General features: G+C 45.8%; 1 protein-coding gene across 2 annotated transcripts in view; it reads right to left on the reverse strand.

Moving 5' to 3' along the window:
• Positions 1-341: 341 nt before the first annotated feature.
• The window catches only part of LATS2 (large tumor suppressor kinase 2), a 42,609-nt gene continuing 19,301 nt past the window's right edge, over positions 342-23,649 (reverse strand). For both annotated transcript variants that reach the window (XM_084497544.1, XM_084497545.1), the window contains exons 3-8: positions 14,428-14,560; positions 9,387-10,927; positions 6,204-6,786; positions 5,435-5,617; positions 3,761-3,867; positions 342-2,987 (exon numbers count right to left, since the gene is read on the reverse strand). In XM_084497544.1, the coding sequence (XP_084353670.1) occupies positions 2,493-2,987; positions 3,761-3,867; positions 5,435-5,617; positions 6,204-6,786; positions 9,387-10,927; positions 14,428-14,560 (3,042 nt within the window). In that variant the 3' untranslated portion in view covers positions 342-2,492. The remainder of the gene's footprint in view (positions 2,988-3,760; positions 3,868-5,434; positions 5,618-6,203; positions 6,787-9,386; positions 10,928-14,427; positions 14,561-23,649) is intronic.

The raw sequence follows: 23,649 nt of genomic DNA on the forward strand, positions 1-23,649 counted from the left end.
TCAATTGCAAAGACACTGTATTTGAAGGTGAAATCCTTGCCTTTTTGAAACATAGCAGAGGAAAGAGCCAGAGGGGCAGGCACACCTCTTTGTGGCTGTCCTGGCAGAGCTGCCACTGCTGTGAAAGCGACAATGTTGAATTTTACATCATCTACTGACTCTGTTATGCTAAAAGCCATCTTAATGTATCCAGAAATTCTACGCCAAATGCTACAAAGAGGGACGAGATTTGGATTGTGTGTTTGCAGCTCAAACCCATCACTAATGTTACAAAGCAAACCCCTTAAAAATTCTGCCTTGAAGTAAGTAGAAATTATCCTTTCAAAGAACACATACTGCAGTTTCGATTTTGATTCAGATTTTTAATAAATTGTGCCAGTAGAAGCTTTCAAAGGCAATGATATATCAATAAATAACAGTTAAATTGAGTTCCTGAGAAAGAACCTACCACATGAAAGAATGTCAGATAGATGTAAATAACAAAAAATGGCATTACTATATAAAAAAGCAGTAATACTGAATCTTACATGAACTGTCACAACACAAGCACTGCATACCTCAAAACATTCCTTTCATACAAATGTAAACAAATACACAATCATTTTTGTTTAGTTTAGGCTGATGAATTTATATGTTGTTGCTTAGATATCTAAACACTGGATAGGATATGCTAAAACATTAAGGAATAATATGTGGAATAATATACGGAAAAAATAATGAAGTTCCAGATTTAAAAATAAAATAAAGCAAAAACACATTAAAGGAGTGTTTTCCTCAAATGTTATTACGTCAATCACTTTAAATAGGACTGTTACACTAATCTGAATTAAGGATTTTTGTGTGTGTTTACTTAGTTATATATAATATATATGCAAATATGTATGGCTTAATTACTTTAGTATTCTGATATCACCTTGAATAAGTCTCACTTATACATATAAGAAAAAGGCTTATTTTAACATAGTTAAGAATTGATATTTCAAAGTATGCTTATAATCTGACAGAAATGAAGGACTACTGTGCTCCACCACAGCAACATTTTCATCTGAAGACAACAGGACAGAATGACCTATGAACAACGCCAACGTTTTCAGACGTCAGTGCCTGCAACGTTAGGATCCTACACGGATACACACAGTTGTGTGCGGAGATCCGATGTCTGGAAAAGCCACGTCCCTCCCGATTCCACAGAAATCAAGAGGGGCTGCACGTACTCACCACATCAGCCTCACCTCATTTAGGGTCTCGGTGTGTTGCAGGAGCACAGCTTGAGACATTCTGGCTTGAAGACACTGAGCTACGTGTTAGTAGTGGTGCTCTGCGTTGCTGATAGCGTTAGGCGACGAACACTGTGCTGCGTGCTACGTGAATGAGCCAGGTCTAGACTGTTGTCACCAATCAGCTTTGTAGTGATGGTCTTGGCTATTGATCCTTCGTGGGGAAATGTGTGTGCCAACGATCAATGGTTACTAAAACGATCCACTACATCAGACCACAAAATCACTATTCGGTTATAGTCTTTGCAAATCTGGTTTACAAAATTAATATTGGATACAATCATAAGAGGAAACCATCCACACGATACATTATGAACACATGGTTTAAAATGGTCTAATTTTAGACCCTCAGTAAAAATGGATCCACAGGACCTGCCTGTGAATGGCAAGAAAAGGCCATTTCATATAGAAAAAACACTGCTCATGCAACATTCTTCACACACTAGACAAAGAAATCACACCCATATAGTCACTTGCTCACACTTTCTATTACACTCCAATAAGCAGAAGGAAATAAAGCAGCTTTAAGGTTATGTCACAATTTTGAAATGTGGAAAATACATATAACAAACAAAAATCATGGTGCGAATACAATGGCATCAGTAAATTTAGAAAATTAGAGAGTGGAGGTTTTTTTTTTCTTCCTTTTTTTTCTTTTTTTCTTTCTTACATTATTGCACAGAGACCTTTCATCACATGTTCTTCAGCTTTATGCTTTTTCCTAAATGTGAAATAAGTGCTATGGATAAAATAAAAATGTAGAAAAGAAGAACAGCAGCATGATTTGTCAAAGTTAATCCCTATAATTTAGTAGGAAAAGAAACCCCTGCTATAAACAAAATATAAGTGCTCTTTATTCATTTAAAAAATAACGCTGACAGTTGCAGAAGTCTGTAAATGTTTATCTGAGTAGGGGGAAGCTGACCTCAAACAAAAATAGGCCTAGAAATGATAGACTTCTGGCCTCGTAGATTTTGGTGAAGACCAGGATTTCAAGTGTAATTATCAACAAAGTTATTTACAGTAAAACTGACCTGAACTTTCAAGAGTGCCATTTTTAGGACCTGGCCCTGCAAGTTTCTGACTCCACAGGATGACTTCAGCCTCAGCCGAAGCTGCACCTGACCACGCACTGCAGGATCAACTCCTAAAGGATCAGCTAAAGGCCCTACTGGATTTGAGATTAGTCTTATCTGGAGTACTCTATACAATAATTTACACATATACAGGCTGACAAGCTCCAGTCTGATCCACCACATCTTTGTCTTCTACATCGGACTTCTCAGACTGGCCAACTTCCATTCCAGAAGGTTTGGGATACCTGAACGGATACCCATTGTCATCGAAGAACCTTCGGAAAGTAAACTCGTAGAAGGCATGTTCTGTGTGCTTGCTGTTGGAAGAGGCTAATGGATCCCATGTCCTGGTGCTGTCACCACTAGCATCATTCCACGGACTTTCTTCTTCAACTGGATCAAAATTTGAAGTGTCCATTGGATGGCTGATCTTTGGAACGTAGGGAGCTGGCTGCCTGCGGATGTCGGTAGAGAAGTCCATAGAGTGGAAGAAAGAATGGGCCTTAATATCATCTGCTCCATTTCTTCCAAGCCGGTCCTCAGCAGCACAGCAGAGCTTGGTGATGAGATCAGTTGCCTCAGGGCTTAGCTTGATCTGCGAGGGAATGTGCAGTGTGCTTTCCCAATTTATCACCTGAAGATGAGAAAGGTATTAAATGGCTTCTAATCCTGGAAACAGAATCCTTCTGATCCTTTTGTCAACACTAGCAGTACAGAAGGATACACGTAACCAGTCCAGCCACATTCTGTACAGTTACTTTAGAGGTTCAAGAGCCCAATGATTAGATTGCATCAGCTGTTAATAGGTTTCTTTAATGAATCAAGAAAGATCACCAGATAGTAGATAGAAGAAGCAATTACATTTATAAAAGACGTTATTTCCTCTGGAAAGCTCCTGTTGCCAGATCTGAGAATACATTCAGTTTACACATGACTTAATGGAATGAATTCAAGGAATCGCTTCGTTTAGCCTCCAAAATGTAAAAATGGGAAAGTGATTATGAGATGCATTCTTTCTAATAAGTACTACTCACTGCTCGGCTTTAAAACACTCAAGATGCCAACTGAAATAATCATTGGTGTATCAGCTTACTCAGATCTGATGGGCACGCTAAAAATACTTATATGGATGAACTTGGGCTTCAGAAACCAAAACTGTGCCGAGAAGATTCATAAAGCTGGTAACTATCTATGTGGGTTGGACAAGTCAGTTCTGGTCTGACATTCACAATCCTCACTGATTGGAAAAGGGTTTGTCCCTGGTGTAAAGCTATTTTAAATCACCATTTCCTAATCCCTGTTCCTTCTTCTAGTAAAACCAGAGGGGATGGGTCTGTACATAGAAGAGGACGGAAAGGATAAGATTAACATTTTGCTACTACAGATTGGAATTTTGCTTCATCTTACCTTCAGTTGGGTTTCTGTGGGTGTAGGAGCCAGGAAAGGAGGCTGTCCCACTAACATCTCAAAGAGGATCACACCAACACTCCACCAGTCACAGAGCTGAGTGTATCCTGAAAGACAAATCCAGAAGTTGTCCTCCATCATCCAAGGAGAATATGCACAGAGCTACTATTTCTTCTTGCAATTAAGCATCAAAACATACAGCACAAACTTCTGTCTTTTCTCAAACAGTTGACCTAAAACCAAAAGGACTCGAAATCCACCTTCACCACCAAGTTGCTTCTGCTTGCTGACCTAAAAGCTGCTGCTGTCAGTGAAGATCTAATAGTGTTGTCTGGGAATCATTTTGAATAAATTTAATTCTCAATAATAGTGAGTAGGGAAATCGTATAACTGGACCAAATGAAGTTTTATTTTCATGCCCCATCCCACAGCTACATCCCTACACAGCACAGACTGGCCCTCAACAAACAAACAGAAAGTCAAAAAAGTCTTAGTGATTGATGCCCTCCCCTTGGTTCAGTGGAGGTGGCACCACGGGTTTGAAAAGCTGCTGAAAAGATACAGCCTGCTTCTAGAGACAGAAGAAAGATATGGATTACTTTTTGAGCAAGTTCTAAGCAGAACAACAATTTCAATCACTTAATTGCTCAGATAAAACAAATAAGGTACATATTTAAGACTTCAAAAGGAATGAAGGACTTAAAACACTGAGTTCAATGGAGATTTGTGTCATCAGATGAGGTAGGATTTAGTCTGAAATCTCTTGAACTGGGAAAGAGTTAAGATTAGGTCTAGGATCAGGCTTGCAGACAACTTTGAACAACTAAGGCTGAGGTCACTGGGCCTGTTCAGCCTGGAGAAGAGGAGGCTGAGGGGGGACCTCATCGTGGTCTACAACTTCCTCGCGAGGGGATGTGAAGAGGCAGGTGACCTATTCTCTGTAAACACCAGTGACAGGACCCACGGGAATGGTGTTAAACTTTTGGGCAGACCTGTGTGGTGCCAGGAGTTGGATTTGATGATCCTTATGGGTCCCTTCCAGCTCGGGATATTCTATGATTCTATGATTCTAATCTCATTACCAAAGCGACTGTGTCTGTATTTCATGGATAGCCACTAAATGTTGCCTAAATTCCTGAAGCAGAGATTTTGAATGCAGTGTGCTCAATGTAATCTGTACAAGACTTTTTGCTGTATTTCCCTGAGATTCTGTATGGGAATCTGGTGAATGCCTCCACAAGTTTCTATCAGCCATATTTAAGTGACCAATCTGAGTCAGTGACTCAGAACCATCAGCTGGCTACTTGCTGGTCTATGCAAGCTTGCTCGTGGCCGCAGTCATCCTCATAGTGGTCATCAGCACAGATAATCTGCTCTGTACTTTAGAAACAGTAGCTGCCAGCATCATCTGACAGATTTGTTAAGTCTCATCAAAGGCCTCCAAGTGAAGAGAGATGGAGACAGACAAAGCACCACAACCTTCAATGTCTGCAATATGAAGCTCATCACTGGAGCACGTACAGAAAGCTGCTCTCCTTAATCTGAGCTGAGTGCGTGGACTTCGGAACATCAGGCTTCCAAAGCAGCAAACTTTTGAAGGAAAAAAAAACAAAAAAAAAAGGTATTTCAAAGCATTGGTGTTCATTTAAACAGCGGAAAATCCAGGTTATCTACCTTTACGAAGCAGGACTTCGGGAGCAATGTAATTAGGGGTTCCAACTAACGAGTGAGCTAGGCATCTCTGATGTTGCTTCTTAGCTCTTTGTTCCAATGTCTTCAGCCTGTCTCCACACCTACAGTTGGACACATCATCCCAAAGGTCACTGGGCTCCATGCTGTCTTGTCGGATATGGCTCCCTTTGAAGTGGGAGAGAAAGTTTACATTTAAACTCATAAAACACAACACTCAAAGAGGAAAGAATAGATTTCGATCTAGCTTTGCTCTTCCACTATCCCTAAAGAACAGCACTTCAGCTTTACACCCAAGGCAATTACTTCTGCCCTCTCCTTCACAACTGATTTTCCTCAACCAGCAGAGTGTCTCTGTCGCAGTGCAGGGAAGCATGCTCCCACATGGGAGATACAGAATAAAGGAGCATATTTAGATGAGCTGTGGCAATTGTGTACGACATTCTCGCTGATAGACTCGATGACACCCCTTGATGGCACGCACAGGAGGTGCCTGGCTTACTTTAAATCTGGGATTAAATTCTTTCACCATCAGAGCCCCACCAAACAAGCATGAACTGGAAAAGTACAGCTACGGCAGCGGTCAGCCAGACTGCTGATAGGGGTTTGAGCAAACAAATTGGAAAAAAAAAAAAAAAGGAAACAAAAGCCTAGAAACAAACTAATTGCCAGCGACAAACACATCGTAATTCACCTGACATTTCTGCCAAGAGGGAACTACTTCAAGACAAACAGAGCAAATGAAGCCTAGTACCTTTCTGGTAGTATTTGGAATTGTGAGTCCACCTGAACCCCGTGCACAGCCCGAAGTCTGTCAGCTTGATGTGCCCATCGAGGTCTATCAGAATGTTGTCAGGCTTGATGTCCCTATGAATAAATCCCATTTTGTGCACGCTCTCTATAGCCAAAGTGAGCTCTGCAATGTAAAACCTGGCCAGACGCTCCGGGAAGACCTCCATCCGAATCAGTAGGCTCATCATATCCCCACCAGGGATGTAGTCCATCACAAAGTACAAGTTCTCTTTATCTTGGAAGGAATAATAGAGTTTAACCACCCACTCGTTGTCTGCCTCAGCAAGGATGTCCCTTTCTGCCTTGACGTGAGCCACCTGGTTGCGGTTCAGGACATCTTTCTTCCGCAGCGTTTTCATGGCATAAAGGGCGTGGGTATCCACTTTGCAGGCCAGGCACACTTCTCCAAACGCACCGATACCCAGAGTCTTGATTTTCACAAACATTGATTTGTCCATTTTGGCCCTTTTCAGCCTGTTGTAGTTGGACTCCTTCTGGTAGAGAATCTTCCTCATTTGCTCTTGTTCTGCTTCACAAAGGCCTGCCTGGGTAAGAGAAAGCAAACCACGAGAGCTGGTGAAGTTACATTCACAGCAACAGAACAATGAACCCGCATTCCCAAGACACATCTCAGAAAAATTAACCAAGAACCAGAAAAGAGATACTCATGAGAGATATCATCTCTTGTCTGTCTGCCAAGGTATTTCTGAAATAATTGCAAATTCATCTGCCCTGCCGGGTTACCTGCATTGTCTCTGACATTATCCTTTCTCTCTCACTGCTGAGCTACGAGGCATGGGGCAATGCTGTCAGGGGAACAGAACAGAACAAACCTGATCATGGGGTTTGGTTTATACCTTTCACCTGTGCTCTTTGCCACCACGCTGCGCTATACATACGCACAACGCAGCACAAATTACACTGAAATCCAGGCGCAGCAGCCCGCTTGGTTCATTAATGGTTCTCTAGAGGAACTCGCATGATCCTACCTCCCCGTGCGGGTTGCTTGTTGCTTTTTGCATGGTAATTAAGAAGCTGCTTTTGACCTACACATTCCCTCGTGCTTTGTGAACCCTCTTCTTCAGAAACCATTTTTCTTCTTCTACCATATACAGCTTCCACTCACTAGCTTTGTAGATCTCTCCCCTTTTCCCTCACAAAATACACGCATCTAACCCTCAGCTCTGGCCTCCCTCCAAGCTGCTGCAGCCTAGACTCTGGTCCTACCCCCAGAGAGCCCCTGAGCAATTGCAGGTAACATTTCACCTGGCTGCAGGGAGATACCTCGTGGAAAAGGGGAGAAGAAGAAGTATGCAGCCAGACTTTCTCCACCCTTCAAGACAGAGCCTGCACGCTTCTGTCTTCAGTGCCCATCCCCTCTCCTGAGGGCCACTGGTGGCCTCCACCAGCAGAAGCCCCTGGGCTGATCCCCAGGATCCCCTGACAGTTCCTACTCTTCTTTCTGAATAACCTGGTTCCTGAATCCTGAATTGAGGGACATCAACAAAAGCTTTTTGAGAGGAAGATTAGTGCCTGGTGAGAAGAGGCAATGGGGAAGGCTGTGGATGGAGCTGAAGCTGACTGATTAGCAGGCTAAAGACCCAAGCATTCACCCACAAGGCTGCTGTTCTGACTGAATTTTTCATTTCACACCCGTAGCCGAGGCCTTTGAAGATGAATGTGGGCAGCCAGACTGCGCAGCAAGATCCCCCTGGTACAAAACTGAGATCTGTATGAACGGAGGATGGGGGAGGTCTGCAGAAACTTGCACAACAGGCAGGATGGATTTTCAGACAAAGGCAAAAAACAGAATCAAAACTAATCATACTGTTTTTATTACAGATCGGGGTACTCTCCTCACATTTGAAAAGAAGTGTTTATTGTTTTAAGGTAAATTAATTAGTGTGCTGTGTTCTGGGATAATGCTAGAACAACGCAACATTCAGACAGCCAAAATCTCCTGAGTTCACTGCGTTACTGCAGCCAGCGATGAGGTTGCTCGGGGAAGGAGCTGTTTGTGTTTATGGCTGAGCTGTCTGAGTTATGAAGTGAAGGAGAACTGGAGAGCCAGGAAAGAGAAGAACTAACGCAATTAGCTGCTGGTTTACTTCTCTGGAGATTGTTCTCAATCTCAGGAAAACATTCATTACATCCAAGCAGCACAACATCATCTATACTCGTGGTGAGGGCACACTATGAACTGTCACTAAAATATATTGACCTTTCAGGAGATTTTAGAGACACATTCATTTAATCTTAACCTCAGCAAACGAATTGCTGAGTTTTCTAAAGCAACGTGAGCATCACATTAATCAGCTCTGGAAACTGACTGTGCTAGGGAAGATCAGGTAGTTAATTATCCGTTATGCATTAATAACAGCTTTCTGTAGAGTTTATCCTTAAATACAAAAGTAGACTAGTCACATTCTAGTCATGCCTGAGGAAAAAAAAAGAAAAAAAAATCCACATTTAAAGATTTAAAACAGCACTGCCAGAGCAACCATCAGAACTTGGCAGCCTTGTTTTAAACAGCCCTGTCAGGGAATCGGCTTGGGTTTGAGTGCTACCATTAGGCACAAAAGAAGCTCTCTCAAAGTGCATCTCTCTGAGACCTGCCTCTAGAACAAGTTCCAGCAAGGGTCCCAGGGCCATTTCAAGCTGGCCAAGACATGATTACTTGCATGATATTATTACTAACATGTGTTCAACAGACAACTTTTAGTTTCATCTGAAAATATGGCAGAGTGAATCTACTGCCAAGTTAAACTGTGGCTGTGGTGAATAAGCAGTTGCTATCATGGAATAGGTAGGAAGAGCTGGAGCAAGGAGAAAACCTTTTCCAGAGTTTTGCAAGAGCTGGATGTTGCCAGTGTTACTTTGGCCTCAAATCTGCCTTCTGAGTTCTTTCCTAAGCAAACCTAATACTTTCCTACTAAGGGTGTTTTTGCTTCATTTTACTGTTCTGGTATGAAGGTGTATTATTTCCTCTCTCAGGTTTTTTAAACAGCCTCCCATACACACGCACATCCAGGCTTCTCAGTGAAATAGTCTGGTACGGGGAGGTACTGAATACCTTTATACATTTTGGAATGAGAGTAATCATTAACTTGACCCCATCAGATTTAAAAAAAAAAAGGAGAATTACTTTAGCCATTTCTTGCTCCAGCTGCAATCTCCTGTTAATTTTCTGCTGGTAGGTCTTTATGACATTTTCTACATGCTGCTCCATGTAGAACTTGAAGGCAAACGGCGAGTAGCTCTTGATTCGGGATTCTCGCTTCTCCTCATCTTTGCCGTTTTTTCTCACGGGCACCGGAGACGTCTGGATCTGCTTTTTATCCTTGCTGGGTTTCTCAGCTTTAGCGTTGTTCTTGCTGCTTTTGTCATTCCGCTCGCTGCTCTCCTCGGCCTTATTGCAGGGGGGGTTGGGGACCACGCGCAGGGTCTGCTCGACGCCCATGCACAAGCAGTTGATATCGAACTGCTCGGAGCTACTGGGAAGCAGCAAGTGCTTGGGGTACGGCGGCGGTGGGCACCGCAGCTCCTGGTTGGCGTACTCCACCTCCAGCTGGTAGGCGTTGGGCGCTCCGACAGCTGGCACGTGCTGCTCCATCATCTCCAAGCCATCCACAGCCGGTGTCTGGGCAGGTAACCAGCCGGGATGGGAAGGTCCCACCGCCGTCTGAGGCTCGGGTCTCATCACCCGCATGCTCTTCACTGGCTGGAGGATGTGAGCAGAGGTGACAGCCGTGATGGTATTTGGAGACGTAATCGAAGGATCGGGTTTTCCCGGAGGAACCTGGCGTATCGACACGGTCACCTGGGGCTGCTGCTGGTGGTTGTTGAAGGAGTTTGTTCTGCTCGGCACCGCGGCATCTGGTCTGAAGGGTACGTGTTGCCGGGGAGACGTTTCTATTCCTGGGTTTTGTAAAGAATCTCGCCGCGACGGCGTTGCTGCCTGCCACTGCTGAACTTGAGGATTGTTCATGTCGTAGAGATCCATGTTCAGGCTATTTCTAGACGGAGTTAACAGGTTTTGTGGCGGACTGTCTGAAAAATCATTAGCAAACGCGGGACCCCGGGATATCACGTGCATTTGATGAGAGGAAGGACTTGCCTGCTTGTGATGGGAGTGGGATATATACAGGCTCGCCGGTGCCTGCTGAAATGCGTGCCCAGAGTTATTCTGAACAACTGCCCCTTTGTTCGGGAGGTTGGCGTATCCTCCCTCCTGCTGCATCTTGTTTTGGAAGGAAGGGCTCCGCTGAACGCCGTACCCCATGGCCTCCCCCTGCACCATCATGTGCTGCCGGCTGTAGTGCTGGCTGTTGGAGCCATGGGAGGCCTGCAGCTGCAAGGCCGGCCCGCTGTGATTAGCCACGGGGTAATTAATGACAGAAGGCTCGATGTTTGCGGGGTACGTTTTCTGCTGATGGCTCGTTGGTGTGCTGTGCGTGCCAACGCCGGCGGGCCGCTGCACGGGAGCGTTCATAGCCGCGGGCTGCGAAGCAGAGATTAAATAGTCCATGTAGGGCCTTGGAACTTCAGCGAGCATATTTGTGCCTTCTGCCCCAAAGCCAGTCCCTTCGTAGGCTGCGTTACCGAGCTGATGGTAGGACGGAAAAGATTCGTTTGATCCCTCGAAGCTTGGCCTGCGGGTTACATTGTTTGGCACAATACCCTTTCCTTTGTAAAAAGAACACAGAAGAACGTTAGGAAGCGATTCAGGTGCAGCAATTACTTTGCATTACTCATCCATCCATCCTTACACACTCACAGCCTGCAGTATGTGTTACAGAAGAAATAATCTAAAACCTAAATTAAGCGCTCTGGACATTTGAAGTGAGTGATAGGTGCCAAGAATTACTACTGATAACGAGCTACTGGCCCAAAATACTGCTCATGCCAGGAATCATCAGGGAGTTCTACCAAATCATGAAAATAGAAGCGCAGATTCCTGTACTGTGAAATCATCAGATTACGCTTCAGCCTCGTTTTTTTTAAAGCCGGACCAGTGTTACCAGGCATTACTCACAGACAGGAGGAGGAAGCAACAGAGCAGGGGTTAAGTACAGCACCAACAGGAGAAAAAAAAAGCTCCCTGAAGGACTGTCAGTACAACTTTCAGACAACATTACTAAAATCAATTAGTCTTCTGCACAGTGAGCTCACTGCTCATGCTGGGGATCTGCTTGTGTCTCGGTTCTATCAGTCTCAAATTCCTTGCTTCCCTTCATTTACAATGATGGCATCATGCAGCTTATCCTGTGTTTCTTCCGATGTGTTGGGCACGGAGTGTCGCCACATATGGCTTATCTGCCTCCTCTTTGGAAGCTCGAAGAATACGCAGGGACAAGATAGCAGCATTCCTACGCTGGATGTGCTAAGGGCACATTTCATCAGTTCTTTGATCTACGGACAAATTGCGGGTGTGGAAAGCACTGGCTGTGCTAAAAAGACCGGGAGACACTCTGTGCTGCCCCTGTGCTTGACCTACATACATCTAATCAACTGCCTTTTAAAACCTTCTCAAGGCTCTCAGGACTAGAACTTGAACACTGGATTGCAAACTTTTCCAGCTATTTCCACTACAGCACGTCCCTGCACACTTACAAGCCCTACTATATCCGTGGCCACAGGAGCATGCACTTCATTACGACAGGTCTCTGCACACTGAAGAAGCTGTCCCCATATTAAATGGCACTTTCATGAACAATGCAATGTCTTGAAATGAAGTCAAGTTGGATAAATTATTGACGTTCTTTCAGGTGCAATCTTGAAAGAACAACAATTTCTTAAGCAGCAGCAACTTCTCCTATGATAACACAGGGGCGTTGTTATCAAGGCTGTACCTGTAACTGCTCCCTGGACTTGTATACCAGCAAGTCTGCTCTGGTCTGGCTGAGGAATGTTCATAATTGTGAAGATACCAAACACAGCGTAAAATCGTAGGATTATTCAGGTCGGAGAAGACCTCTAACATCATCTAGTCCAACCTTTAACCTAGTACTGACAAGTCCACCACTAACCCATGCTACTGAGCTCCAAACCTGCACGTTTCTTGAAGACCTCCAGGGATGGTGACTCAACCACTTCCTGGGCCAACTATTCCAACGCCCCACAACCCTTCCAGTAAAGAAATTTCCCCTAACGTCCAACCTAAACCTCCCCTGGCATAACCTGAGGCCATTGCCATTTTCTTATCACTTGGTGTTAGGAGAAGAGCCCAATCCCCATTATGCCACATCCTCCTTTAAGGTAACTGTAGATATTTAGATAACTACAATTTTGGTTATATCAGATGGATCTAATTTTAGATATTAAGGTAATTGTACCTCCTTTAAGGTAATAGTTGCAGATGATCCCACCCCCTTCCTATCCAACGTGACAACTCTTGCAACTATCTCTTGCTTGTGAAACATTTTAGAGCTGAGTGTATTCTGTAAGACTTATCAACTATACCCATCAGATGAACTGCTTTTATACATAGTCTGTGTCCAACTGTAATGTCTGGTAAGTTTTATTTAAGTTTTGCCAGTATGCTAAAACTCTTGTCAGCTTTAAAGTTAAAAACTTGAGGCCTACAATGAGTAATTTGAAAATCTATTTCCATAGGGTCAATATATGGAATTCGAAAGGATGTTCTAAATTGTCAAACTGCAAATGAAAGATTTTTCAACCCTTTCAAAGGAAATGTCTGTTCTTCAGGACTGGGTGTGTTCTTTCACTTACTCAAGGAACAAAGCCTTTATAATGTAAAGCAAAATATAGTTCACAAATTCTGTTACTTTAACTCCTCCTTAAAGCCCCGTTGAGGCCACATTTGTGCATGTATTACAGAAGAGCTCTCCAAATACCAAACCTGGGCACTACTGCTACTTCTGTCAGGTGGCCGTCCTGCAGAGTAAAACTCTAGGAAATTATTTCTATCCATTTTTTTTCCAGAACTTTCCCATATAGTAAAACTGGAAAACTAAGACTGGTAAAAAGAGCAGCTGAGCTGCCTTCTGCATAAAACCACATGTGAAGCTCTATTCCCAAGAGTGAACACATGGAAAATGCAATCCTTCCCTTTTCCCATTTTCCCTATATATTTCTATCTAGAGGGCTCCCCAAGAAAGAAACGGCTTTGCTGAAGGCTTCCTTCCTGCCCAGGAATTCTTCTTTGTAAACTGAATAGGTTTGTTCTTCCCCAGTCTTTCTCATTTCTGGGTATGTCCCTCAACAGCTACTCCAGATTTTGCATCCTTCTCAACACAGATCTTCAATGTGATCAAGAGGCAAGAAGGAGGGTGCTGCTGAAGTGGCCAAGAGCTATTTGTCACATGGAAATCACTTGCACTTGGCAAACTCAATTTATGAGCACACAAAGGTCCCAGATGGATAAGCCCTTAAAGGTTTAAACGTTGCCACTGCCATAAGAGAGCTTTCGTGTCCAACAGAACACGCTCCGGACAGCAGCTCCCCAACACACCCAATCCTTCTGCCACTATCCCCTCTGCAGCACGTAACCCTACAGTGTAACTGTGCAGGTTCAGCCAGCCAGAGGGTGGTTATTCGCCTGCTTGGCCACCTTCTGAAACTGAAAGAAGAGAAAAGTAAAACTATCTGAGCTAGAATGTATCCCCATCACAGATCTAAAGCACTCTGACATGCCATGAGTACTAATACCTGAATGGAAACAACCCTGGGAGGCCTTTTGTCTGCTGTGGTCTGGTATTTGTGATCAGACACATGCAGAGCCCAAATTCTCCTGTTTAATTTACGTGAAACAGAGCTGAAGGAGACTAGTAAGGATGAGCAGACAGCTTCTGCCATCTTGACCCGAGGTGTTTCCACTGTGTACTTACTTACACAGATGTTAACGTGAACGAGTCCCTGGGCAGTGACCCATCTCACAGCGATTACCCACGTACAAGCTTTTACCCTGGGGTGAATTTGGCATGGTTGAGATGTCCTGCACTGACGGATAACTGCCTTTGAGTTAGGAAGGTGGAGAACAAGGTGCACGTGGACAACTGCTGTGATTAGGTGAGCGGTGTTCAGCTTGCAGGGTAATCTTCATGTAACCGGCCTCCTACAAGGCTGCTATGAAACGCTGCTGATCCCCTTCCTCCAACAAGTCCACTTTGAAAACTGGCTTATTTGTGAAAAAGAACACAACTTCAAGAAAAGTTCGTGCTTACCTGGTGAGGTCTGCTTAATTACTCGCACTATCTGTTCGTTTCTAGGATCCAAGTAGCCCATCTTGCTGATGTACTCCAGAGCTGCTTCAATACTCCTGCTGCCCGTCTGCTTCAGTGCTCGGACTGCCATCTCCTGCACAAGGCAAACGAGAGGTGAATGGCACTCAGGCCAACCCCAGGCACTGCAACAACCTTTCTTACGTTTATAGGAACGTTTTGTAACTCCCACCAGGTAACAGCTGCCTGAAGCCAAACGGACTGGTATTTTGGAAACACCTGTATGCTTCATACAACTCAAAAATTAAAAAAAAGTAACTCCGCCTGCCCGATTTCTCGTAGCTTAAGAAGTATCAAACTGAAACCTGCACTTTAAGAAGCCTTAAAATAAACTGGGGTCAGATCTGGGAAAGGCAGCATAGTTTGAGTTAGGGTGAAACAGAGTGAACGACTCAGCTTTTGGTATCTGAGAGCATCTCAGCCACACTTGCGTGTCCCCACACAATAAGCACAACTTCAAACTTTCTAAATGCCACAAGATTTTCTCCTGAGCAAATCCTGGCCCCATTTAGGGTCAGTGGGGGAAGACCACAAAAATAATATGGTGCCAGACACCACCCCAAAACTAAAACCGGGACAGAAATGAATACTCCAGTTGACCTACTCCATCACAACACCATTAGTGTCCCCTGGTCTACAGCCAGGAATTCACTCTCCTGCAGTTTGTTTATGCATTTACTTATGGCTTAAGTATACGGAATAGTTTTCAACAATGACTCGAGCCTCTGGCTGGAAAGTAAAATTCACAAATCCTCCCAAGGCTGCGTGGTCTTTTCTGAGATGACGGAGGAACTGATATCCAGAGCTTGAACGCTGGATTCATCTGACTGAGCTTCAGCCATCTCAGCTAGATTAACTAGCTCAAAGTAGTTGCTGAGAATTTTGCCATACTTTCTCCAGAAGGCAATTGATAAAATAGATCTCAGAGGAGATAAACTGACCTTCGGTGACAGACACTGACCTTTGGTGGCTTGGCACAGGCACTTGGCTCTCCCGGGGGCAGAGCACGCAGGTAGCCCCAGCACGTGTACCCCTTTTCCAGGGCATCTGGAGCAGAGACCAGCTTGGCCTCTGCAAAGTGCAGGCGTGTGCAACGTGCTGCCAGCAGCAGGGGAGCAGCTCAGGCGACCCCAATTCCCACTTTGCACGGAGCCACGTGCTGGTGCTTGGCATTTCGCTGCGCTGAGCTCAGCGCCCTCCCACTCCCCCCAAAACAGCAGGATTTGCTCCATTACTCAGAGGTTCTGCTCGGGGAGCAGAGCAAGTTTGAATATTTTTCATACAATTTATGACTCATAATTCATAGAAAGGCAATAGTTGGTTTCACATTTCCTATAGCTGAATTATTTCACTGGCATCAACACATTACTAAGGGCAATTTTAAATCAACAAAAACTATTATGTATGAAGGAAAGAATTTCCCACAATGTTTTTTTTTCCCCTTTTTTTTTTTTTTTCTCCTTCTTCTGGATACATTTCTAAAGCATTAGCAAATCCGCATCCTAGCACTCAGCACTCTCATTGTCGAGGGCCTCTGGGCTGCTCGCGCTCTTCCCATTTACACCAGCTGGATCTTGCCTTGGCCCCCAAGACCACACTCCTAAATCAAACGTGCTCAGTATGCAAAACCGAGACGTCTGCGTGCTGGATTCCACGTTGTCTTTTTTGGTTTTGTCTGCAAGGGGGTACCAGGAGAATACATGCTTGGTAAACAACTGCCTCAGTGATTACTAAACCAGCCCACACAATGCACTTCTCCCCCTCTCGGGGGTGTCAGTACTACAGAACTCAAACAGCCTAAAAGGTTTGCCTTTATCACCACCATAATGATGCTATCACACACAAAAAAAGCAAACTTTTCCCCTACGTTGGCACTGCTGCTCTCATCTTCTGCCACTGCTCCTGCCAGCACAGCAGCACTGAAACGGCTCCACTGAGAGCTGCATGCCCAGCCTCCAGCAGGCAGGATGGGGCTTTCAGGTGTCAACTTCTGGGGGAAGAATGGGAGGGGAGAAGCCCAGGACAGCTCAGGGCTGCGTGATAACCTCAGAGAGCTGCTAAGAGCTCAGGAGCAGCAGATGTGTCCCTGACAAGCCTCTTGTCTTCGTGAGCCTGCACCCGCTCTCAGAAGCGTCTCCTCATTGCCCACCCTGTTTGCTTGGCACTTGCTTACATTTTTCCAGTGGTAATGTAAGTTTTTTTGTGGTTCAGCAGAACACCTGTGTTCCCCAAATCCCATAGCTTTGGCCTTTCCCTCCCATAAACAGCATGAGACAAATAACCCTTGTTTGTGATACTGCTTCCCTAAAGTCTTGCATTGCCTTTCAGCAAATGAAGAATGAACAAAAAGAAACATATAACAGGAATTTATGGAAATCGATATAAAGCCTGATTTAAGGTAGGGGAAAGAGTGCAGAAGATGAATTAAACAGTGTCAGCAATTACGCTCGTGGGAGAGCTGGAGGTTGAGGGCAGAGACTTGAGTCCGATGGAGGCTGTTGGTGAGAAGCAGCAGAACGGGCTCAGGGAGAGAAACCAGTGCCAAGTTTGCAAACCGCTCCTGTAGGTGATAGAAAGAATGGGGAGACAACAGGACAGACACTGGGCAAGGGTACACGTAAAAGATCCACTTTTGGAGCCGTATCCAACGCCAAAACATTCCAGCAGGCACAGGCTCAAACCCAGTTCCCCCTGAGGCCGGCAGAGCTTTCCACGAAGCGCAAGGCACTGCGTCGGGCCCTCTGTCCCTGCTTGTTTCCTTTTCACTGGGCCAAATGCTGTGGGCCGCGGCGTGCTTGGAGCAGGCTGCTTGCTGGCTGCCTTGGGCTCAGCCCGCGGCCAGCTGTCAGCTCCGAGCAGAGCACCAGCCCCTGGCAGCACGCACAGACCGCGAGGGAACAGAGCGCGCCCGGCCCCGGCTCATTCTTCGCATTCTGCGTGTTCCCCTCAGAGGATTCAAGCATCTCTGGGCAGGGAGTCCAGGCACCTTTCTGCTTCCAGATCCTGCTAGCTGGTGGTGGAGAGAGAAAAAAAAAGAAAGTGAAGGAAAAACTGCGATGGGAAAGCTTTTGCAGATACCTCTCATTTTATAATTAACGTGACAGCTGCGCTATTAAAAATGAGGTTTCAGTGGGCAGCTGTGGTTCTGGAGAGATCGGATGGAAAAGCAGCGTCAGGCCAAGAACACCGGTGTAGGGATTCTGCTTTTGCAGACTGAGGCAACTCCGCAGGATCCCAGTTTTGTGGGTTCACAGAGAAAAAGGGGAGAGGGGCTGCTCCCCGGCCAGTACCTGCAGCAGAGAGCTGCACGGTCGCTTTCCCATCCCTGCTCCGGCGGCAGGCAGCTCGCCAAGACCTTTTGAGATGTTGCTAGAAGGAAAGCCACCTTCGAGCTCAGCTGCTCACCAGGGAAAATCCTTGTTTGATGGTAAACAGCTAGCTGGATGTGCGCGCAGGCAGGCTCCCTCTCGCCCCGGAGGCGACGTGAAAGGCTTTCCCCGTTTTACCCTCCTGCCTGGCTGCTCTCCACCAGCGCTGGCAGCGGCCGGCGTTCTTGCTGTGCTCCGGGGTTGTCCAGCAACATTTCTCATTCAGAAAGCTCCCAGTTGCCAAGATGGATTTATCATCCAAGGGAAGATTGCACAAGAGGTTACAATAAGCAAAGCCTTTTTCCCAAGAACATTGTGTCTGAAGGAGACAATAGGTCCTCCCAAGATTTGGCAAGGGCGATTAATGGCTAACAGCAACAAAAAATTAATTGCTTGCTTTCCATTCACAACGGAGGATGGGCAACAGATGCAGGAAACAGATACAGGTTCCCTCCGGAAGGGAGAAAACTGCAGGCTCATGCCAGAAGAGATGATCCAGAATTGATTACGACCCTTTCAGAGATAGCCTGCCACCGTAGGAAATTTCATTCATGATTTTAAACATGCAAAACCTGAGAAATTCAGGAAGCCACGTGCACAATGCGCCTCGTTGGGATTACTGCAGCCCCACAGGGCAGCGAATTGTGCCTTTTAATATTCCCTGGCCGTGATTATTCTCTGGTTGAACACTTCATCTACTGCTTTGTTTGACTTCAGGTTGCCAGTACGAGGGGCTCCATTTCGCCCACAAATCCCTATGTGTAACTGAAATCCTAATTGAAATATTCCAGCCACATGAGGCTATGTAGGCTCCTCTTATTCTGTATGGTCAGTTGAAGACAATCTGAACTAAAGGCAGAGGGAACTGAACTTCCACAGCTCTGCTGTTATCTGCAGGGAGCCCCCTTCATCCTTAGGGCTGCTGCTTGGCCTCCTGGGCTGAACAGACCACATTCCTTCAGCTTTCTCCTGTCACACAGGCTCTTCCTTCTCCTGATCACTGCAGCGATCCTTCCCTGTACCAACAGGGGTCAGGCTGCAAGGTGGATTTTGCTAAGAGCTGCACACAGTGGTGAAGTTACCCTTGAGGTGAAGCCATTCTTTGTCTTCGGTGATTTCAGCACAGGAAGTTTGAGCTTAGGGCTTCAATCATGGCTTGTAGATCTTGCTTGCAGGCCTCTCCCCTTCATGCTCCTGAATTCAAGTAAGGAAATACGCCCAACAGATTCAGCTTGGAGTAGGAGGCAACAAAGATGCTGCCCAGCTGACGTGTCCGTGTTCCTGGGTCCCAGGACAGAAAGCCTCGTGCTGCCACCACCACAGAGCAGCTCGGGAAGATGACCTTAATCCTCTAAGCCACAGGACACGGCACATTTACCGTGGCTAATGGAAGGAATGAGGGAAAGTTAAACAAAAGTAATTAGGAGATCGAGAAGCATCTTTTGAAGATGAAAATAAGAGCTGTTCAAAACGTTTCCAGCATCTTTCCAGATTTAAAACAGCTCTGGAAGATTAAAATACAAACAAGGCAAATAAAAACATTTGAAATTTATCAAGTTTTTGTAGTAGTTAGTTTGTGTTTTACTAGCCCTACAGCTAATACACAACGTTCTTTCAGAGCTATTACAGAAAAAGAAAAAATAAGACAACCATCGTGACACTTCTCCACTGTTTTTTTTTTCCCCCAGCTGCTTTTCCTTAAGATCATGACTAATCAAATCTAGTTCAGTTGTTACAAATGAAAAAAAAATTGACCTATAGACTTCGCAGCAGGGTATGCTTCAAAAGAACAGTCACCATAACATCCCCAGCAACTCAGAAAGGGCAAGAAGTAGGACTGTCGAGGTTGAAGAAGGCCAAGTGCTGGGTCCTGCACCTGGGGCACAACAACCCCATGCGGTACTACAGGTTGGGGGAAGAGTGGCTGGAAAGCTGCCTGGAGGAAAGGGACATTGGTATCAGAACAGGGCTGGTATCAGAAATGGTGTGGCCAGCAGGGCTAGGGAGGTGATCGTCCCCCTGTGCTCAGCTCTGGCGAGGCCGCACCTCGAGTGCTGGGTTCAGTTTTGGGCCCCTCGCTACAAGAAGGACATCGAGGCCCTGGAGCTTGTCCAGAGCAGGGCTACGGAGCTGGTGAAGGGCCTGGAGCACAAGGCCTGTGAGGAGCGGCTGAGGGAGCTGGGGGGGTTTGGGCTGGGGAAGAGGGGGCTCAGGGGAGACCTCATTGCTCTCTGCAGCTGCCTGAAAGGAGCTGTGGGGAGCTGGGGGTCGGCCTCTGCTCACAGGTAACCAGTGATAGGACCAGAGGGAATGGCCTCAAGTTGCACCAGGGGAGGTTTAGGTTGGGTATTAGGAGACATTTCTGCTCAGAAAGGGTTGTGAGGCGTTGGGACAGGCTGCCCAGGGAGGTGGTGGAGTCACCGTCCCTGGAGGGATTCAGAGATGGGTGGACGTGGTGCTTGGGGACATGGTTTAGAGGAAGACTTGGCAGCGCTCGGTTAAGGGTTGCACTTGATGATTGTAGAGGTCTTTTCCAGCCAAAGCGAGTCTATAAAAATAAATAAATGAATGAAAGGAAAGCAACAAGAGCTGAAGACGGTAACTGGGAGAACGACACAGCTCCCTAGCAGGTGCCTCAGAAGACAGCAGCCGCATCCAAATACAGTTTTTTTAAACCCCCTGCAGCTCGCAAGCAGGGAGCAGCGCATAGCGTTGGTGTTTTACCTGCACCATGGAGAGGGGCTTTGGGCTCTAAGCCAGCCCAAGGTCCCCAAGATAAGACATTTGGAAGGGCACCAAGCACGGCTGCCCAGCGTACTTCCAAACAAATGCTCGTAAAACGGAGTATTTGCAACAAGGCAGCTCCAGCCACAGAGCGCTACACGTATTTTCACGAAGAAAGAAGGCTTTTCTGTCGCCCATCAGAGCAGACAAGTAATTTCATTTATATATTTACACTCACATTTAGTGCAGCATTTCTGGTAGCACAGCAAGGATTTGGGAAGGGAACCGAAAAGGCCCTGCCCCAAGGGAGCGGCCTCAGTCCTATCGGCAGCAGCACAGAGAGGGCTGCCAGGGTTTGCCAAAAGTCATTAGCAGACCAAAAAAATAATAAAAATCAGACTTTATATCCTTTTATAACTAGGAGGAGGACACACGCGGTGCAAGGATCTTCAAATACTCTTCTGCCATTTGAAACCTCCCTCTGGATTGGTGTAACTTACATCCAGAAAGCAACGCTGCATCCAGAAGGTTGATTTAAGGAAAAAATTCAGCTTGAGAAGAAAAACAGGAAACATTTTTCTATCGCTTTTCCGATGCACTGAGGGGTACTCACAGTGCCAGAGGAGCAGGAGAGGTGCTGTGTGCTTTGTCAGTGCACTCAGGGCTGGGGAACGGGCAGAACTCAGCCACACTGCCTGCTCCTCACCTGCTTTGGCCCTGGCCCCACAGTTAACACCATCCTGAGGATTAAAAGCTGATTTGAGGAAATAAACAAACGCTGCAGCAGCAAAGGACTAAAAAAAGTTATGGGGGGAAGGAGATGGTAAAAGTTACCTTCAGGAATTCATCGATTCCACTCCAGTCTCACAAAGTCCTGTAAATAAAAAGTGGTGTCTGCTGCTCCGTGCTCAGGGGGGCTGAGAAGCGCCCGAAGGCTCGGGGCACGCAGCCCTAAATAAAAGCCCCACGCAGCAGCCCAGTCCCCACTCAGTCACTCAGGGTGCATTAAGGCAGCAGTTCCTGCAGAAGCAGCATCTTGCTGTGCAAAGGCCAGCCACTATTCAAAAAGGGCTGCCTCCTGGGCTTCTTTTCCCCCAGTTTCTCTCTCCCACGTGGGCAGTTTTGTACCCTTAGTATTTTACATCATCAGCCAGGCACATCTTCTGCAAGAGCAGCAGGCAGCCCTGTGCTCCCCCAGCCCCATTTTTGACATGCCGAGCTGTCAGTGACACCACAGCTCCTTCCCACATCCCTTTTTTCTTCTTCTTCTTCTTTTTTTTTTTTTTTTTTTTTTTTTTACCCTCTCAGGGCAAGTAAATCAAGCTGGCTAGAATAGCAGCTCAGTGAAGGTTTCATGATGAGCTTATTCCCCTTCATTAGCAGCAAGTGATGTGTTTGCTAATTTTATTGCTCGTGTTAGCCCAAAATGCATTTGTCTGGCACCACATCTACAGCGCTGCTATTTGCGTATCCAAGCATTTCTCTTCTGTGGCCACAGCCACTAAAACGAGTGGTTCTCACTGCTCCTTCCTTCTGCTATGTAGCTACATACACAGTGAATTATATATAAAAGATTTTTACAAATATTCAGGGTTTGCAAATGATTTCTTGGTCAAATTGGATACAAGGGACTTGGAAGGTGGGTATTCCGAGTCAGGAGATGAGTTATGTATGAGCTTTGTTGTCCAGGAACAAAGCCCCAAAGCACAGAAGAGATCTGTGTCAGGGACTGGATGAGCTTTTGGCGCTGCCAGCTTTCAGGTGTTGTTTGAAAACTCTTCTCCAAGGCAAGAAAAACTTCTATAAGGACAGGATTTATACCCCCGTGGGATCCCAGCTGCCACCCAGCAGTAACACATGCTTGGAGAGAGAGAAGAAATAATCCCAGAAATGTAGCTCCGCTGGGAGGCCAACGGAGGCTGCGTCTCCCAGCCCAAAGCAGCAGGGCTCACGTGACTGCAGGAACATCTGGGTTTTATCTGGAGGTTCCTCAGAGTTTTCAGTGCACACACACACACACACACACACACACAGTGCATGTCAGGCAGGACAGCTTGGCGCGGTCACTGTTGGAAGAGGAGGAAGAAGTATGCTGGGATTCTGACTTGCAACAGCGTTACGATTTGTTGGCAGTTTGGATTATTTATTTATTCATTGGAATTCTTTCCCTTTTTTAATTCTCATTTGAATATATGGAAAAGGAACCTTGCTTTTAAGAGTTTAAAATCAATATACTCGACTTTGTATTACAAGGTACTCCAGCCCTGCAGCGCTAAGGATCTCATCAGACATTTTCCAGAAGTCTCTGCATAGTTTCCTCAACTCTATCAAACACACACACACAACTACAGGTCCAAAGGCAGGAATTGCTCAGTACCACTGACTGCTAATCATTTTTAAGACTACAAAACCCCTCTTTGCGCTAAATGCTCTGTCTGACTACTAGCCACTGCAGCTTTCTGCACTCACAAGATAAAACTCACCTCTAACAGTGCTAGAGGGGGAAAAAAAAAAAAAAAAAAAAGAAAAGAAAACCCCCAGCTGGATAAAATATCTTAAGGTCAGCCTTTTTACATGTAAAGCAGCCGCAGCAGCATTATTCACATTCTTAGCACATAACTGACCGGGACGAGATTCCAGGAGAGGCAAACAATTCGCCCGAGAGAGCAGCTGCATCTTCCTCGGCTCCCGAGCTGCTGGGGGAGGGAGGAGTGCCCGCCAGGGTCCCCAAAAAGGACGAGGAGTGGGAAGAAAAGGAAAGGCTGCTTCTGTTCCACGGAGTGCAACGCACAAAGCCAGCTGGTTACAAACGGTGTCACTGATGGCCTGGAGGAACTGTGTAAGCAGACACCCAAATCTGGTTAAACACAGGAGAGTAGAGGGGCAAATAGCAGATAATATTGAACAGGACAACTAAAAGGAATCGTTATGGTTTATGGTTCATCGTTATGGTGATATGGTTTAGTGTTAGGTCAGAGGTTGGACTCTATGATCTTGAGGTCTCTTCCAACCTAGAAATTCTGTGATTCTGTGATCTGGCTTCACTTCTACTGCCTAATTCTTTACTGCATAA

This window comes from Aythya ferina (genome assembly GCF_964211825.1).
Source record: "Aythya ferina genome assembly, chromosome: 1".
NCBI lineage: Eukaryota > Metazoa > Chordata > Aves > Anseriformes > Anatidae > Aythya > Aythya ferina.